Source organism: Hippocampus bargibanti, linkage group LG13, assembly GCF_051943395.1.
Source record: "Hippocampus bargibanti isolate YZ-2025 linkage group LG13, ASM5194339v1, whole genome shotgun sequence".
NCBI classification, from domain to species: domain Eukaryota; kingdom Metazoa; phylum Chordata; class Actinopteri; order Syngnathiformes; family Syngnathidae; genus Hippocampus; species Hippocampus bargibanti.
In genome coordinates, this window is record NC_142746.1 from 20899983 (window position 1) to 20920174 (window position 20192).

Genomic DNA, 20192 nt, shown 5'->3' on the forward strand with positions numbered 1-20192 from the left:
ATGTCTGATAATTATAGATTTTTAGGCACCTGCCTCGTAAAAGTAAGACGTCACTTGATACAGGAAGTGTCATTTTGTCAAAAAACGACGACGATCGTACTTAACACGAAACTCACTTAAATTGGTGCGATTATTTTCCTCCCACTTATTAAATACATAAAATAAATAAAATAAAAAGAAAACAGAAATGACGTGTCTGATAATTATGGATTTTTAGGCACCTGCGTCGTAAAAGTAAGAAGTCACGTGATACAGGAAGTGTCATGTCAAAAACAACGATGAACACGAAACCGTAACTTAAAATCAGTGCTGTTATTTTCCTCCCACCTATTAAATGCCTAAAATAAATAAAATAAACATATACAAAGAAAACCGAGATGACGTGTTTGATAATTATGGATTTTTTGGCATTTGAGTAACACGTCACGTGATACAGGAAGTGTCTTTTTGGCCGCCTAAAAAACGATAATGGGACTTAACACAAAATCTCCATTTAAATTGCTATTATTTTCCAGTCGTCTATTAAGTAAATGAAATAAATAAAGAAAAGGATGATGTGTGTGATGATTATAGATTTTTCGGCACCTGCGAAGCTAAAGTAAGACGTCACGCGATTCAGGAAGTGTCCCTTTGCCAGTCTAAAAAAACAAGGTATGTAACACGAAACCGTAACTTAAATCGGTGCTATTATTTTCTTCCCGCCTATTAAATAAGTAAACTACATAAATAAAAACAAAATAAAACTCACCACATCGGAGGGGCCTACAATGGAAGAGGTGGCGAAAAGTGAAAAAACAAAAAAATCGCTCTCCCGCTCCTCCCGCGCTTTGGAAACAGGAAGCGTCACACTTCCGTATATGGCCAAAGCCCCGCCTATTCACACCGTCATCCAGTGACGGCCCCTCTCCCGTGGGTTTAGAGTTTTGGCTCCCGGGAAAGAGTGCAGTCCTCGGGGGAAGAGGGCTTAGTTTTGCATGTTCCCATCCAGCGTGCGCCACGCCGCCGCCGCCGCCGCTGCCTCCGCCACGCCAACGGGGCCCTTCGTCTCCTCTACCAGCGACGCCATTTGTACATTTCGCGCTTAGCGTGGAACACGTTCCACTGGCAGCTCAGCGTTTGGAGTGTTTTTATTTTTTTTTTTACTTTTTCCTCCCTCCACCGCCACGAGTGGGGCTTTCTTTTTTTTAACATACATATTTTTTTTCTTTCTCCCGTCAAGTCCTGAAGGTTTTGGACGCCGGTGCTTCGGGGATGTGTCCACTTTGAGAGCGGCATCACCCACGAACACAATCGTTTTTTTTAAAAAATTTCGCTACGCATAAAAAAAAAGAACATATTTTTTTACGCTCGTGTGTATGTGTGGATATCTCTCTTAACCCACTCGAGCACTTTTGAGAATTGTTCACAGCGGACGGAGAGACGAGGGAGAGCGGACCTGTGTGGACTTTTTTTTTATTTTGGACGGATAAGCCAACACGCGTGGCGTGGACCCTTATTCCCCCCTCTTATCCCATCCCAGTCCCACCACCACCACCTTTTTTTTTGTAATCTTTGCCACCCCACGCAGGAGCCTCGATGTTTGGGATTCAGGAGACGATACCGCGGGGCGGTACGACCATGAAGGAGGAACCGCTCGGCGGGCTCAACTCGGTGCGCTCGTGGATGCACACTGCCGGGGTCGTGGACGCCAATACAGCCGCGCAAAGGTACAAACACCCGGGTGACCCACCACCCATTCCCGTCAAAATAAAATAAAATACAAAATAAAACACCTAAACTTGAATCTCGGCAAGTGGACTCTTTTTGATGTTCGTGGTGAAAACATCTTCCACGATCAGAAAAGAATCCAAAATGCCGAGATGGTAATACGTTTGAGGAACCGGAACGAAGTGACCTCCACCCCACTCCCACACTCGTGTCCTTGTTATTCACTCCCTCCTCACAGTGGAGTCGGCCTGGCCCGGGCGCACTACGAGAAGCAACCCCCGTCCAATCTCAGAAAGTCCAATTTCTTCCACTTCGTACTCGCCTTGTACGACAGGCAGGGGCAGCCCGTGGAAATCGAGAGGACGGCTTTTGTCGACTTTGTGGAGAAAGAAAAAGTAAGACACCCTAATTATTTCACAAAAATATTTTTTTGTTAATTTATTCCCTGACTGATTTTTTTTGTATCCCCCTTACAGGAACCAACCAGTGAAAAAACCAACAATGGGATACATTACAAACTCCAGTTATTGTACAGTAACGGTAAGTCGACTGAATACCCCCCCCCCCCAAAAAAAAAAAAAAAAAAATCCTAATAACAATACTTTTAATTTGTTAATTTATATCCAACCCAACTTCCTGTCTTCCTCCAGGCGTCAGAACAGAACAGGATCTTTACATTCGGCTAATCGATTCCATGACCAAACAGGTAAGTTGCATGGATGAAAACGCGCGCACGTGTATGCATGGTAAGGAGTGGGGGGTGTGACACAAAAAGAAAAACAAACACCACACAAAAATAATCCCCATAATAATAATCATTAACAATAACAAGAAAGATTCAATAAAAGCTGCAAGTTGAAAGCCTGCAGGGCTCACTTCAACCCCCCCCCCTCCCAATATTAAAAATTCAAACACGCCGAGCCGATCGTGTTTCTCCAGGTGAAAACTGCCAGAAAATAAGAGTAAGAAATACATATTTTATTCAACACGTGCTCATTTTATTAGATTTTTTTAATGATAAAAATATACGCAAAAACAACGCACCGCCTATTTTGTATCCAAATTATGGCGTTGATATTTTCTCGTTATTCATATTTTCTTCCCGTAAATTTAAGAAATAGCGCCGTGCCGGAAAAGCCCCTTACACACACTCGCACACGCACGCGCTCACACACACACATTCCTACACCAATGATCCGAGTCAATGACGCAGAACAAGCAATTTATGGATTTCGGTTGCCTCGGTTGCAAAATGGCCACATCAATCAAAAGCAATAGGGTTACGGAAACATGTTCAAATAAAATTAAACAAATGGAGGGGTGGAAAAGCGGGGGGAGAGGTGAAAAATCAATTTTGATATGTTACGTTTACCCCCCCCCACCCACGCACCACGTTTGTATTTTTTCGGAAAAGCGACACTAAAAAAATAAACAGTAACATCAAAATGGCGGCCGTAAATTGGCTTGTTGTTCTTTTGGCTTTGTTGACTTTTTCTTTGTAATCTAAAAATAAAAAAGGGGCGCCGTCGGAGGATAAGGAGGACTGAGTCTCCTTAGAAACGGCAAAAAAAGATGAGAATAAGGATGAGGAGGAGGGATGGAGGGCGGCACAAGTGATCGCTCCACGCCATCTGTTTCAGCCAATGCTCAAAAATTACTCGAGCGTACAGCAGCCAGACAGCCGTGCGTTTTATCCACAGAAAAGATCATTGTTAGCGGCTCCAAAAATAAACAACAGATTGCCCATTAACACTTTCCCCCCAAATATCCCCAGATTATAAGCATATTGATGACACTTCTATTGGAGCGAAAATGCCCCCTCCGTCACCACTATCAACCCCCCACCCCCCGCTGTCAGTTTTAAGTGGATTAAACGAGAGGGAAAACAATACACGTCAAAGTTATTATAATTTAATGTTTTATCAATTACTTTAAAAAACAAACGCGAAAACTAACATTTTTTTAGGTTAATGTATTCGCCTGATAAGAATTGTAAAAAATATATACAGTATATATATTTTTATACAGGCGCCGTTTATGTCTTACCACGAACGAAGGACCCCAAAAAGCGCCTTTCGATATTGACTAAATGTTCGCTAAAATGTTGCTACTTTTAATTTCTAAAGGCCATCATTTACGAGGGCCAAGACAAGAATCCGGAAATGTGCAGAGTTCTTCTGACTCATGAAATCATGTGCAGGTAAGTCCATGATATATATTTTTAAATTATTATGATTTTTTTTGTGTGGTTTTAAATGTAATTTTTAAAAAACGCTTTCGTCTATGACGTGACTCACTAAGAGTGGGTGGCAAGTTTTACGCGATTGTCACACAATGTTTAACGACATGTATATTATATACAATTACATAGTTATAATTGTTCGTCTTTATTTAGTGTTTTTTTTGGGTGGGGGGCGTAACATGATCTGAGCTGTCAGCGATGTTGAGCGAGGCTTTTAGCAATTTGGCACGCATTCGGCAGTCAGGCATGATCACCGATACTAAAACGCCTTTTGTCGTTATTATCACCCCCCCCCCTCCCCCGACCTCCAAATACAACCCCTACTTGCGACAGCAGCTCTGTATTAAGATACGCGTCGGCTAACCCCCCCAACTCCCCGTCATTTTACTATTATTATTATTGTTACATCGTTTCAATTGAAAAGGCGCATGCATCAAATGCTTTTTTTTCACCCCCCCCCCCACTTACCCTAACACCCCTTTGCGTAAAGTCATCACTCACACTCAATTTGCATGCGCATCCATCACTTTGTTTGTCGCCTTCACAACACCCTGAGTGGACAAAATATTAAGAACACCTGAGATCCTGACACACGTGTTCAAAAGAACCCCCCCCCCCCTTGAAAAAAAAAATCACATCAAAACCCACCACTGTGTTCCGGAGCTCTTCCTAATATTTGGTTTGCTATTTGAGATCACCGGGCATGACCCCGTAACGCCCCCCCCCCCTGAGAGTAGTTACATTACGATTATATACGGCAACAAGGCTTATGTTTATTATTGTAATTTGCATTTGGGAATCCAAATGTATAGCGTCATCCTCGGAGCTGTTTCTAATATTTTGCTTTTTTTTCATTATTTAAAAAAAAAAAAAGATTACATCCAGATGATGATGATTGTAATTTTAATAACAGTAGTTTTATTACTAGCAGCATTATTTTGATGGTCATAGTTGCACAAATGCAGTTATATATAATATTTTCCTTGCTAATATTCAAAAGTAAACAGTGAAAGCATCTCCATGATAAACTGATTATAGAAGTGATTTTTTTTTATTTTTTTTTTTGGTGGGGCTGGGTGATTTTAACAAGTGCAATATTTGACCAATAGAGTATGAGTTTTTGACATAGAGCATATATGAAAATGCATCTTATTGCATTTTCTGCAGATTGTTGTCATGCAGAAAAAATATCCCGTGACTGTAAAGTGTCCTTGAGAGTTTTGAAAGGCACTTATAAATAAAATGTATTATTATTCCTACTATTCCTAATATTTTGGCTGTTCCTTATGACTAATATTGCCTTTTATCATTGTAAATAAGAGCGTTAGATTGCTCCGCTAAAAGTGACATGACATTGCGGTGACACCCAGGCACCAAAAAAAGAGCCTTTGAAACGGATCGTCACGCTCACTTCCGATTATCTGAAGAAGTCGGCCGACTGCGCCGTTGTGGGGTGTTCCGAATATTTTGTCTCTTAATCGTCAAAGCGACGGAACGGACGGACAATGAATGATCTGACCTCGCGGCGGAATGCTCGACTTTTGATAGAACAATGTGTTCAAAAGCCATGCCGGGAAAAAGGCATTGCGTCACATCGGGGAGCCCTTTGTAATATTTTCATGCTGCAGATTAGGATTTAATATCGACTTGTGATATGATTGCGATTTATAATGACTAGATCGCGCGTATATAACGCTCTGATCTGTCGGGAAGGGGGTCAGAGTTCATTTTCCTGAAAGTTGCTCTTTATACGTTGTCAGCGATATGATGTGAATCACATTGCTTTGGCGCTGTTGTCCAAAACAATACTCACTTGACTATTTCACACTTGTTTCTGACACCCGTCGATTCACCCTAAGAGCTGTTCCTAAAATTTAGACCACACCTAGACCAAGAAATGCAGCATAATTCATGTTTTCCTACTTTGTCAATGAATCCGTTTGTAGTTCCCATATAAATAGGTGGAAAAGAAAGTAAATTGACTATTTCACACTTGTTTCTGACACCCGTCGATTCACCCTAAGAGCTGTTCCTAAAATTTAGACCACACCTAGACCAAGAAATGCAGCATAATTCAAGTTTTCCTACTTTGTCAATGAATCCGTTTGTAGGTCCCATATAAATAGGTGGAAAAGAAAGTAAATTGACTATTCCACACTTGTTTCTGACACCCGTCGATTCACCCTGAGAGCTGTTCCTAAAATTTAGACCACACCTAGACCAAGAAATGCAGCATAATTCAAGTTTTCCTACTTTGTCAATGAATCCGTTTGTAGGTCCCATATAAATAGGTGGAAAAGAAAGTAAATTGACTATTTCACACTTGTTTCTGACACCCGTCGATTCACCCTAAGAGCTGTTCCTAAAATTAAACCACACCTAGACCAAGAAATGCAGCATAATTCAAGTTTTCCTACTTTGTCAATGAATCCGTTTGTAGGTCCCATATAAATAGGTGGAAAAGAAAGTAAATTGACTATTTCACACTTGTTTCTGACACCCATCGATTCAACCTGAGAGCTGTTCCTAAAATTTAGTAATATCTATTCAAGAGCGAATACTCATAATGGTAGCGATATGACAAAAGTGGTTGTAAACATCCCTATTTAAAAAAAAAAAAAGAAAATTAGCATACACAGTTAAATACAGTAGTACAAATCATATTGAATCATTTCGTCCCTGATCCACTGCTGAAAAGGACGCTTTAATACTCTCCTCTTTCATCTAGAACTGCTTCATGTCACAAAGAGGGTACAGAAAAGTGCTAAAGAATGGATGACTCTCTGTGTCTTTGTGTTGTCATATTTGTTATTTATTTTTTTTTACTTTATGTTACTTTGGGGTTGAGTGAACGCAGGCGCGTGTGGCTGCCGCTGCTCACCCGCAGAAAAAAAAAAATCCTGTGACTGTAAAGTGTCCTTGAGAGTTTTGAAAGGCGCTTATAAATGAAATGTATTATTATTATTATTATTATTATTATTACAAAAAAAGTGTGACCAAATCGCGAAAAGATATAAGTGAGGTGACCTCTAACCCCGCCCACTAGTCATAAATCAGATTTTATTTAATAATAATAATAATAATAATAATAATAATAATAATAATAATAATAACCATCCATTTCATTTCTAAGTGCCTTTCAAAACTTTCAAGGTCACTTTACAAGTCACAGGATAAGTTTTTCTGTGGGTGAGCAGCGGCAGCCACACGCACCAGCGTTCACTCAACCCGGAATAACTCAAATGGAAAGAAAGCTAGCTAGCTAGCTAATAGATAGCTAAGAGATCGCCGGCTAGCTAATGGATAGCTAGCCAGATAGCTAGCTAGTGAGAGCCAATAGATAGCAAATAGGGAGCAAATAGATAGCCAAATAGCTAGCTAGTGAGATAGCTGTTTTGAAAAGTTCCCACGTGATTTCATTTTTTTTAGGCGACGGAAATAATCATAAATTAAGCACGGTTATTGTTGCTGTAAATCAGACATTTTTTTTTGTCTTTTTTTTCTCGAAATACTCGACAGTCTATCTTTACACAAATCTTTATTTGGCTTCCTGCACCATATGGAGCAAATCAATCTGATTCTCAAGAGTTTTCATTTCAAATGGAAAAGCCCAGGATGATGAATTTGTTTATTTCATTTTTTTTCAAATTTTAATTCATGTTCAAATAAAAAAAAAAGGATGTGAAGCTGCTAGCTCTGGATTGGCGTGGTAGAAGGAAGGCTAGTCGGAGGGGTGGAGATATGGGTGGGGGGGGTTTGCGCCTGAAACATGTGGTGGAAGATAGATTAGTGCTTTTGAGGCCATAATTGATAAATGCCTCGCAGAAATATTGGTTGAGGGGTGGCACCTTGCATCTCCCTCAGAAATAGCAGCTTGGCAATTAGAGGTAAACAAAAGCTGAAGCTGTGAAAAGTGACTCCCCTGCTTCCAACCCCCCCACCCCCCCACTCCCACTCCCACACCAACCTCTATGCATCCCCCTCCCCTTTGCAACGCTATACGCCAAATAACACATGTTGTTTTCTATTTATTATTATTTTTTTAATCTATCAGCATCAATGCAAACAGTCGAGCTAGCCTGACGCGTGGTAGCCGCACGATAAACGCATGCTGGGGAGTTCTAAGCGAGTGGGACAAAAATACTTAGTCAAGAGGGTAGTGGTGAGGATTATTTTTAAAGGACAACCGACATTTTTGTTTCCTAACTGACATCAGAAAAAAGGTTTTACAGCATCTAAAATACTCAAAACACGCAGTATATTTTTATTCAAATGCAAAACACCAATAAAAATGACTTAAAATGTCCAAAATCTGCCAAAAATTGAGGTGCGAATTGGGCATTTTCAAAAGTGGACAGAAATCACGGAGCAAACAACATGCTAGCTTTGTTGCGCTAGCTAACAAACATTGTTGCTATAAGTGCTGCGCTAGCTAACATCGTAGCGATAAAAGTTACGCTACCTAGCGTTATTGCTATAAATATCAATTGTTTAAATGTGTTCCAACCGAAAATATGATTTGCCCCCGGATGCCATTTCTTTTTACAATTCGAGGGTCTCGCAAGTTAGCATTGTGGTCTTCCTCGTAGCTATGTGTCGTTCGCGAACGAACCGGATCTTTGAGCCGGATCTCTGAAGTGAACGAACAGAGGAGCCGGAAATGGGAGCTGACTTTTTTACCCTCTATTCCCCGCACTCAGTCTTCGGTTAAAGCCGCACGTGATTGGTCGATATCCGTGATAGAGGAGGGAGGGGAGAATTACCGACACACACAGCAGTGAGAAGAAGGGGGGCAGGGGGTTGTTAGGTTAGACAGGTGGACAAATGTTAGCACATCATGCTGTTATTATTTAATTATGATATTTTTTACTAGTTGGTGGTAGCATTATTCATATGAAAAGCAAATGAGTGACAGCTGATCATCAGACCAGACTGGGAAAGTCAAAGATAGCATCCACTAACTCTGTGCACATATAAATCAAGCCTTATGAATAAAAATATTTGATATAGTGTATTTGTTACCTGAGTAATTCGTTTTTCACATCATTTTACATGATTTTTGGTCGTTGATTAAAAAAAAAAAAAACAAACAAACTAAAGAGCCATTTGGGAGCCAAAAGAGCCGAATTCTTTTTAGTCAACCGAGACAAAAGAACCGGCTCTCTGAAAAGTGCCGCGATTCCCATCACTAGTTCTTCAACCATTTTGACCCCCCCCCCCCATTCTGTTTGTGTCCCAACAGCCGATGCTGCGACAAGAAAAGCTGCGGGAACAGGAACGAGACCCCGTCGGACCCGGTGATCATCGACAGGTAAGACCTCCCCCATTTTGGGGTTTGGGGGGGCAAATGAGTGACTAAACGGCTGCGGGCATGAGAGCCGGCGAACAAACGAGCTTCCTTCCCCTCCCTTGGCGCTGCCAGACGGCACCTGACTGGTAGCGGGGGGGTCGTGGGAGTGGCTGAGGGGGGTCTTTCCCAGCTACCTGTGCGCTAAGGGGCCGGTCTACCACCTGGATATGGGAGTGGACCTGGGGTGGGGGGGGGGGGGGTTGCTCAGTCGCAGGTGGTTCGATCAGGAGAGGATCACGCTGGGAATACACCTAATTAGCTCGGGCAAGTTGGTGTTGATTTGGCTCGCAGCACCCCCAACACCCCCTTTTGTTGATCACACTGTTCGGCGTTACCTCCAGCGAGCTGCGATTTTGTTTGCCAGGTTAGCGAGATGTCGCATTTCAGACGTATTATTCATTTGTCAAGAATCCCCCCCGCCGTGGTGATGATTTGTTGCCGGTACAGTTTCGCTATTGTGCAAAAAACGTCGATGGCGGAAACAATAACAGCAAAAAAAAATGGTGTTGATTTAAAAAAATCAAAACAAAAGCAAACAAAAAAAATCCAGTTGTCTTTTATGTTGAATAATAATAATAATAATACATTTCATTTTAAACGGCTTTCAAAGCTCTCAAGGACACTTTCCAGTTACAGACAAGCATATTAACATTAAATATAGTTGTCTTTAATGTTGAATATTAAATATGATACAAAAAACCTCCCGGTATGTTAATTTCTTTGGAACAACAATCAATATTATCGGGTCAATTTGACCCAGGGCAAAGTTTTGTGATCCCCCCAAAAAATGTACAATGATTACATCTTAATGATACTGTAAATCAACTTCCAAATAGCTGAAATATACACATTTATTTTTTATACTATATATATATATATATATATATATATATATATATATATATATATATATATATATATATACACACACATATTGTATGTATGCATTTACCATATTTATGATGATGATGATTCTTATTCTTATTGTTATTATTATTATTATTGTTAGTAGTAGTAGTAGTAGTAGTAGTAGTATTGTTGTTGTGTAATCATTTTATGTTACTTCTGGCTGGCGCGTGTGGCTGCCGCTGCTCACCCACAGAAAAAATATCCTGTGACTGTAAAGTGTCTTGAGAGAGTTTTGAAAGGCGCTTAGAAATGAAATTTATTATTATTATTATTAGTAGTAGTAGTAGTAGTAGTAGTATACAAATCAACCCCCAAATTGCCGAAATATACATTTCATTTTTGCACTACATACCCCGAACCAGAAAAAAAGATATTTTAACTCTGAAAACAAGCCAAAAATGCAAAAGTCACATTTATATCCATCTTATTTGTCATGTTCAATTATTTTTAGACTTACATATGAGTTTTCAACCCATTAAACCAATTTCCAAATGTAAAACGATTGATTATTATTTATTATTATTGATAAATTTGTTGATAACACTTCCACAACTGTCACGAAAATAGGTCAATTTGACCCCAACCTGACAAGCACCTTTACAAAAAAGCCGTTAAAGTCATTTTTTTCTTGCACATTACAAAACTGTAACGCCATTTTCTTTCCCTTGATTTTGTGATTCAATCAAATGTGATGCAAAATAATTTTTTTTATGTTCATATTTTTGCTTTTCACCATGCGGTGGGGAGGGGGGGGGGGGGTTCTGTGCGCTTGTCTATCTCCTGTTCTTCTCTTGCTGAAACCTGAAGGGAAGCCGGCACAGAGCTGTGACCTTCCTTTTTCCTCATCCAAAGTGGGCGAACAAACGCATCGCTCAAATGCACATCGAGGCAGGGAAGGAAAGGGGGGGGGGTCTATGTGTGTGTATGGGGAGGGGGGGGGTCTGGAAGTTGGGGGGGGGGGTGCATCTCAATGAAACGCTCAGCATGTCGAAGGTTAGAGACAAATTATGATGTCCAATCATTATTTTCGGTTGCCTTGAATTTTTTTTTCAACTGTTTCCTACGGAGACCCAGCAAAATTGCCGCCGCAGTGCAAATCCTTGACCAGTTACTCTCCTTTCATTTCACCCTCCCCCCCCAAAAAAAATCCCACTACTCTGGAAGTTGGTGGGGGTCGTGGATGTCAATGAAACTCTCAGCATGTCAAAGGTTGGAGACAAATTATAATGTCCAATCATTATTTTCAGTTGCCTTGATTTTTTTTTTTGTTTCCTACGGAGACCCAGCAAAATCGCAATGCAAGTCTTTGACCAGTTACTCTCCTTTCATTTCACCCCCACCCTAAAAAAACAAGTATCCGACTACTCAATTTAACACATTTAACTCTCCCAAATAATAAAAAAAGGAGATGGATTCAGCCCCATTCCATTCGCTATCTATTAGCTATCTAGCTAGCTAGCTAGTTATTAGTTATCTATTAGCTAGCTAGCTATCTTGATCTATTTGAGTTATTCCCGGTTGAGTGAACGCTAGCGCCTTTGGCTGCCGCTGCTCACCCGCAGAAAAACTGATCCTGTGACTATAAAGTGACCTTGAGAGTTTTGAAAGGCGCTGATGAATGAAATGCATTAATATTATTATTATTATTATTATTATTATTATTAGTAGTAGTAGTAGTAAGATGATGATGATGATTATTATTATTAGTATGATTATGATGATGATTATGATGCTGATGATGATTATTATTATCATTATTATTCAGCAGCTGCCACACACCCACCCCACTACGCCCCTCCTCTTAAATGCACACACACATCACCCACACATCACATTATTTCCTTCTCTCATGCCCTTTTAAATGCCGAATGTGTGATGCCGAATATGTTTCACACAGCTTGAGGAGATGAGGCGGACGGGAGGGGGGGGGGTGGCGGCGAGGGGAAAGGGGCGCATCTCAATGTAACTCTCAACACCTCGTAGAGGGCGAGAGAGAGAGAGAGAGAGAGAGAGAGAGAGACGGCAATGCTAATGTTTGACTAGGCGGAATCACTGTTTGCTTAGCGGCGAATGTCTGCTATCTGACAGAGGGGGACAACTCTCTTATTAGTAATCAAATGGGGCTTGAGCAGTTGTTGCTGCCACTCCACTCCAGCCGCTTCTCATGCATGGAGAAGTAGGAAGCGGCTGCCCTGGGAGCTCGGGCGGGGATGGATTACCGTAGCTACTGCTGTCTGCAGGGCAAACTCACACTCACACTCACACACATACACGTATGTAACCACACAAGGATGTAGACAAGAAGATGTAAAAAAAAATAGGCAACGGTGCTTTTTCATGCTTGCCTCGGTGTCAATCAAGAGTTTGCCTGATTGCGCTATCGGGACGGATTAAAAAAAAAAAACGTGTCCAAGTTGCGTCCATAATTTGTAAAATAGCTTCAAATGACTTCTACTGAGCGTATTTTAAAAAGATTCCATCGCATATTTTACCTTTTAAGACTGAATATATCATGAAGTCTTGTTTTCGAGTTGATGACGGAGCCCTAAGTGACGTCACGGAAGGAACGCCCCTGACCGACAAGCTGACACACAATGTATTTTGGGTACTTTTTTTTCGTCTGAAAACACCGTGTTGATGGCGAAATTAGAAGGAAAACTACATAAATAACGCGATGGTAAATCGTTTGTCGCAGCCAATTGCGGTAAGACGCATAAAGAAGGTGTAAGTTGACACAAATTCCCAGCGGACAAATCAGCCCATTTCCAACGTAGCTTGGGCGCCATCTTTTCTTGACGCTACATTGGAGTCTAGACAGCGCGAATTGATACGGAAGGACTTCTTTAATCGATTGCAAACACTTATGCTTTCCTCTTCAGAACTACAGTAAAGTCTCGTTATATCGATATCGGTTATATCAATAGTACTGCTTATTACGATACTATTTCTATGAACGCAAGGAGAAAATTTACATGCAGCAGGATCGGATATATCGATAGTCCGGTTATATCGATATTTTTTCCGACTCCCGAGAATATCGATATAACGAGACTTTACTGTATTTGAATCATATTCATAACTGGATGAGTAACAAGAAAGCATCTTTTCCGAATCTGAAGCCATTGTTTTGATTCTGGAGCAAGGCAGTTTGTGAAGGAGTATCCCGGCGTGACGTTACGAACAAGGGGGGGGACTTTCGGAATCTCTCCAGTTCCGAGCTCATTTTGTGGCACTTTTCGGACACTTTAAGTTATTTTTATTAGTGTTTTGCATTTGACAAAAAAATATCAGCCTGCGTGTTTTGTGTATTTTAGATGCTATAAAACGTTTTTCTGATGTCAGTTAGCAAACAAAAAAAATGGTGTCGGTTGTCCTTTAAGTAACAATGCGAGCGGGATTGAACGCCAAAAAGAGGGGGGGGGGGGGGAGTAGGAATTAAAAGTCAAGCGACGAGAAGAGAAAAAAGGGGACAGGAGGCGATGGATGAAAAAAGAGGAGGGAGGCGGTTGGGGCAGGGAGGGGGTATTGTAAGCTCAACCGGCTCGCGGAACGGCTCGGGTTTTCATTGTGACGGCTGTGAATGGGAGTGGAGTATCCCTTTCCTCGCACAATGAGCGGCTCTGTGGAAACACAAAAGCATATGTTCCTCATTAGACCCTCCCATTGTCTCCATGTCGTAACTATGAGCTTGTCAGCGCGCACTCGTAAGTTCCCAGTGACCGGGGGAGTGGACGGTTCACTAATTCCCCCCGAAAAATTAAAAATACAGTGATACCTTGGCTTACGAACTTAATTGGTTCCCAGACAGAATGTGTAAGGCGAAAAGTGTGTATCCCAAAAATTAATTTCCCATAAGAAACCATTAAAATGAGAATAATCCGTTCCCAGGTCCCCATAAAACATCATTTTCTACTTTTTAAATTTCTTAAAACTACACAAAATATACCTTATTTTATGTATAATAAATGTGCTATGGTATTATAATTAAAGAAATAAACTGTACTGTATAATAGAGTCGTTTTATTTACCTTTGTGATGGTCGTTGATGGCTTGATGGAATGGAGTGGCCGGCCGGTTTCACCAGCATTAAACACTTTGAGGCATGATCCCCCGTAGGTGCTTTCTCTGCGATAATTTTACCTAGTTCCTCATCAATTGTGTTCTTTTTAGCTGGGTCGATAGCTTTTTGCATCAAGTGTACAGATGGCTTGTGCGGGTTATTTGTAGAATCTGATTGATGGGAATTTTAACCTTGCAGTCTACGCTCTGCCTTTGAACTATCAAAGTTGAAGCAAGTCCAAATTTCATTGTTTTCTATCCATTTTGTCACTCTCTCACTGTCGTCTGCCTGTCTCTTTAATGTTTAAACTACCTCCCCTCACTGCTGCGTTCTTGACCAATCACGTGGCTTTAACCGAAGACTGGGGGCTGGGAATAGAAGACAAAAACAAGCCGGCTGCCATTTTCTTGTTAGGAGAACGGGCTCGTTCTCCAACGGCACATCACTCATTGTGGCGCTCCGTGTGTATCCCGAAAAATAGTTTGTATGCCAAGGTAAAAATTTTCATAAATTTAACGTTCATAAACCGAAAAGTTCGTAAGCCAAGGGGTTCGTAAACCGAGCTATCACGGTAATCATTAAAAAAATAACAAATAAAAAAGGCCAAGCAGGCTGTCTGTTTTTTTTTTTTTTTTTTTTTTTTTTTTAAAATAAACACCGGGTGTGTTTTAAATGATTGGCCGGGCGTGTTTTACAGCCATTTGTGTTCCACGCGTGGCCCTGGCAGGCACGTCATTACGAGGCACCTGCGCGGCCCGCCTGATTACTTCCAATCCACTTGACTGACGCAAAGGCTCGGCCGCCGAGGGGTCTCCAAGAGCTCGAATCAGCCGCGTCTGCGGACAATTACGACGTGGAAACCCAACCTTTGGAAACATAACAGCTCCGCTGGGAGTTTATAAGGAAGGGAGGGAATGTGTGTGGGGGGGTTTTAGGGGGGTTACAGTTAAGTTAAGCACCTGAACTGAGTTCGAACTGGATGATTTTCCAGAAACCGCGAAATGGGGAAGCGGCGGAAAAAAATAATGGTGGCCAAATGCATGGTGGTTGTGCCAGGCTGAAATTGATACGTTTCGACACTAAAGTGCTTTACGGCCGCCAAGAAGATGTCACATTTTCAGCTAATAACCGCGCACACGTTCATTTTTTATTATTTTTTGGTTAAAATTTTTTTTAAAAAACTCCCCTACTTACGAACATTCAAGTTACGAACGAACGAAAGGACGTCAGAGTGTCCTGGGACACTCTGACGAAGGCGGAAGTATACGCCGAAACACCTAAAATACACTGTCTGTAAGAAAAGAATCTGTTTTAAAGTTACATTTCAATCGAAACAAGTTTATTTATTTATTGTGTATTTGTCTATTTGTTTACATATATATTTATTTTTATATTTATTAACTTTTCATGTATTTATTTATTTATTCCCATATTTATTTACATATTTATTGACACATTTATTTACATATTTATTCATGGCTTATTTATTAAGTATCTTTGGATATATTTATTTATTTAATTAGTATTATTTTATTTATTTATTCACATATTTGTTAACATATTTATTTACATATTTATTCATCGGCTTATTTATTTAAGTATTTATTTATCTTTGGATATATGTATTTATTTAATTATTATTGTTTTATTTATTTATTCCCATATTTATTTACATATGTATTGACACATTTATTTACATATTTATTTATGGGCTTATTTATTTAAGTATTTATTTATCTTTGGACATATTTATTTATTTAATTATTATTCTTTTATTTACTTATTTATTTATTTATTCACATATTTATTTATTTATGTTCTTATTTATGTAAGTGCTTATTTATTTATGTGTTTATTTATTTATGTATCTATTTATTTATCTATATTTCTGTATTTATTTTTTCATATATTTATTTATATTTATTTAGTTTTCTTTTTTTTTTTTTTTACAATTTCAGTGCATTACTTTTTCACACAAATTCAATTGCCCCCTTTTCCCCTCGCCATATTTCAAATGTTCCATTTTAGGCGTTTGGGTTAAGTCAAGTCATAAAAAAAACTATTTTTTAAAACCCTCTCGACACGTATCACTATTTGATACAGTTTGAAAAGTGTGTCAAAGGTCACGTCACAATAGTTTTTAAAACATTCGGTCCGAACAGTTTGGCACTTGTGTGGAAAAGCGCTCATTTAGGGTAAAAGGTAAAGAAAAAAAATAGGCCATGGTTGTTTTTTATCACTTTTCTTGGTGCAAAAATCCAACAAGTGACACTATTCATAGTTTCCATGTAACGGCGGAGGTGAGAGTCAGGGCACATCTGCGGCCATAATACCACTCATAAAAAAATATATATATTTTTTGGGGGTGGGGGCTGCAAGTCATTCAGAAAAACGTCGGCACTGTACCCTTAATTAAACCGTCGGACTTGTCAGACACAAATCTCTCGATTGACGGTGTCGTATTTATAGTTTGGAGTAGGCGAGGGGTTAAAATCAGGACACATCTGCTCCGTCACGTCATTCAGAGAAATATTTGGGGTGGGGGTGAAGGAGGAAAGGGGGAATGTAATGGTGGTGGGGTGGGGGGGGGGGGGCGTCTGCAAGTGATTCAGAAAATGTCAGTTGTACTAAGTAGCGACATTTCTGCGTGGAGTTTGACGATGAATGAGGGGAGCGCTCGTCACGTTCGGTGACAAAATGGCCACTTTTCGGTGAATTACAACACCAATTTTTAATTTTTGGAACCGAATCGTGACGTTTCCGCAGCCGTATTTCTAGTTGGTAGTTACAGGGTTGGAAGAAGTGTACTGTATTTTCCGGTGTATAAGGAACACCCAAAAGCCTTCATTTACTTCAATAGATGACCCTGCGCCTTATACACAGGTGCGCCTTATATATGAAAAAAAGTTGGAAAATACACCATTCATTTGAGGATGCACCTTGTACTTTGGTGCACCTTATACAATGGAAAATACGATATTTCTATCCAATATTATATTTGGAAACCTTTTTTCATTCATTGAATGTGAGCCTTATACTCCGGGTGCGCCTTATACACTGCAAAATACGGTACATTGTTTTGATTTTTTTACATTGGGGGAGGCAGACAGTGTGAAGGGGGGGTTGAACAAATCACGATTCACGGTTTTAAAGGGCAACCGACGTCACTTTTTTGTTTTTTAACTGACATCAGAAAAACGTTTTATAGCATCTAAAATACCCAAAACACACAGTATAACATTTTTAGTCAAATGCAAAACAACAATAAAAATGACTTAAAGTGTCCAAAATCTACAAAAAATGGAGCTGCGAATTGGGCATTTTCAGAAAGTCCCGCCCCCAGTTCGTGACGTCACGCCTAGACGTCTTGCACATCCAGTTATGAATATGATTCAAATAGTTCTGAAGAGGAAAGCATACATGTTTGCAATCGATTAAAGAATTTATTCCGTGTCATTTTGAGGCAAACGGGCGGGGGGGGGGGGGAATGTCTCACCCAAAAAGAGGCAAGAAAATGGCCACCGAGCTGTGAGGAATGAATCAGCCCGTTTCCACAAGCTGATAAATTCCTTCCATGGAGCTTGTACTCGCTCTGCTGGCGGCTTTTGGGTGTAACACAAGGTTTTCAAAAAAAAAAAAAAAACAGTACAGCAAAATACATTGACGTGATGGAAAGACGCTACAATGCGTCTTTTTTACGGTCAGGAGGCGGTCCTTTTCTGACGTCACGTACGGACTCGTCACCAAGTCAAAAACAAGACTTCCTGAATGTTCAACGCGAGTCTTAAAAGGTAAAATATAGCTATATGCGGTAGAATCTTATTAAAATACGCCCAGTAGAAGTCATTTGAAGCCATTTGACAAATTATGGACACAACTTGTCCGGAGACGTCGGTTGTCCTTTAAGATTCCCCCATTTAATCCCATAACACAGGGGTGTCAAAGTCATTTTTTGCCGCGGGCCACATTGTAGTTATGGTTTCCTCTCGAGGGCCGTTATGAATTTGGGGAACCCATTAGAATGTTTAAATCCCTTCAAATATTACATACAGAGCACACAGCAAATTAATGAATAACTCGTTTTCAAATCTGAAGTCAAGAATAATGACTTTTATTGTGGTTGACATCCAAAAATATGACATTTTGGTTCAGATTTTAGCAATCATCATGGAATTTAACAAGTTTGATTTGCTTTCGCGGGCCGAAAAAAATGATGTGGCGGGCCGGATTTGGCCCGCGGGCCTTGACTTTGACACCTGTGCCATAACATGTTTTACAAGTACAAGTAACCCAGAAAAATGTCACATTTCTCCGCACTCAGTGGATCGAAGCCCCCACCCTACCACAAAATCCAAGTAAATTCTCGTGAGAACAGGCTCCTTGGACTGTATCATTGATGGCGTTCATGCACTGTAACATTTTCCCAGATGGTAACGTGGGGGTCGGGGGGGGGGTTGTATCCGAGGGTTGGGGTGTTTTTGGGGCGGGCGTGTGCTGCTTAGCTGGCATCTAGCGAGACATTAACTGGCGTTCCCATGGATCTGGCATGTCCGACACAGTTTGGGAAACTTATCATTCCCAATGTGTCCTATTTTCCTGCGGTCAGGCCAGACATCTGTTTACCCTATTTTCCCTCGGAGTTTTGATACACATTTATTTATTTGATTTTTTTTTTTTTAAACACAAGAGGAAGGATTCTCTCTCTTGAAAAAAAAAATGGTGGGTTGGATATAGAGAGCTAACAGCTGTCCCATAGTTTCGGCACTGCTTGCTCTTTAAATATTTCAACAGTTAAATGTGATGCCTTTGCATTATTCAAACGCGTTTTCACATGAAGGGAACTTGCGATTTGGGTGGATTTGTGACTTATTCTTTTTTTTTAATGTCTTTGGGGAACGGCGGTGCATTGCAAAACGAACCGTTACCATATCGTGCCCTCGTTTTCTTGAAAAAATAAAATAAATTAAAGAAATCAAAGGCTTCAAGTCTTGGCGCTAGTATGGAATGAAAAGTCTTTTTTTTTTTTTTTTTGCGGGAATTCAAAGCGACACTTCTGCGAGTAGGAAAAAAAAATCGGGCAGTAGATGTTTTATTTATTTATATAGTGTCAAAATAAATCAAGTGCATATTTACATATCCTTTTTATTTTTATTTTATTTTACGAAACACGAAAAGTTGAATTGATTTGTTAGCAATTTTAGCGCAATCCGACTCATGACTAATTTACGTCGACGCTAGTTTTTTTAATAATAATAATAATAATAATACATTTCATTTATCAAACTCTCAAGGTCACTTTACAGTCACAGAATACATTTTTCCATGGGTGAGCAGTGGCAGCCACATGCGTCAGCGTTCACTCAACCCGGAAGTAACTCAATTTTGTTCTTTCGAACTAAGTTAACTCATTCGTTGCCATTCCCGAATGTATTCAAGTTTTGTTGTTTCTTACTTGGGTGCCGATAAAGCACTGGTCAGACCTCTCGCTATATTTTTCCCTTCCACGAGGTGGCAGCATTTGCCTTTTGTCCATGTTAGCACTTTGTTATAGCTCCAGCTGTTGTTAAAGCGCTATATAAATCAACATCTATTAGTTATTTATGAGCTAGCTAATCTCGCTAGCTATCTAGCTAGCTATCTAGCTGGCTACCTTGCTACATATCTATTTGCTAACTAGCTATCTACCTGCTAACTAACTATCTAGCTGGCTACCTAACTAGCTATCTATTTGCTATTGTTACTTCTGGGAGAGTGAACGCTAGCGCGAATGGCTGCCGCTGCTCACCCGCAAAAAAAAAATAAAAAATCTTATCCCGTGACTGTAAAGTGTCCTTGAGAGTTTTGAAAGGCGCTTAGAAAACAATTGTATTATTATCATTATTAATATGGATGTATTGCATTGTATTTTGTACATCCGCCCCCAT

At 40.1% G+C, this 20192-nt stretch overlaps 2 protein-coding genes across 9 annotated transcripts in view; one reads left to right on the plus strand and one right to left on the minus strand.

Annotated features, from left to right (window-relative positions):
- The first annotated feature begins 930 nt into the window (after window positions 1–930).
- Window positions 931–20192, plus strand: part of ebf3b (EBF transcription factor 3b) — a 136679-nt gene continuing 117417 nt past the window's right edge. For 2 of the 8 annotated variants that reach the window (XM_089011684.1, XM_089011683.1), the window contains exons 1-6: window positions 931–1706; window positions 1946–2102; window positions 2184–2247; window positions 2358–2413; window positions 3834–3907; window positions 9192–9260. In XM_089011684.1, the coding sequence (XP_088867810.1) occupies window positions 1576–1706; window positions 1946–2102; window positions 2184–2247; window positions 2358–2413; window positions 3834–3907; window positions 9192–9260 (551 nt within the window). In that variant the 5' untranslated portion in view covers window positions 931–1575. The remainder of the gene's footprint in view (window positions 1707–1945; window positions 2103–2183; window positions 2248–2357; window positions 2414–3833; window positions 3908–9191; window positions 9261–20192) is intronic. The other 6 variants (XM_089011686.1, XM_089011691.1, XM_089011689.1 and 3 more) reach the window with 4 other exon arrangements.
- The window catches only part of mgmt (O-6-methylguanine-DNA methyltransferase), a 173879-nt gene continuing 167248 nt past the window's right edge, over window positions 13562–20192 (minus strand). Inside the window, exon 5 of the mRNA XM_089011696.1 lies at window positions 13562–13828. The gene's annotated coding sequence lies outside the window, so the exon portion shown is untranslated. The remainder of the gene's footprint in view (window positions 13829–20192) is intronic.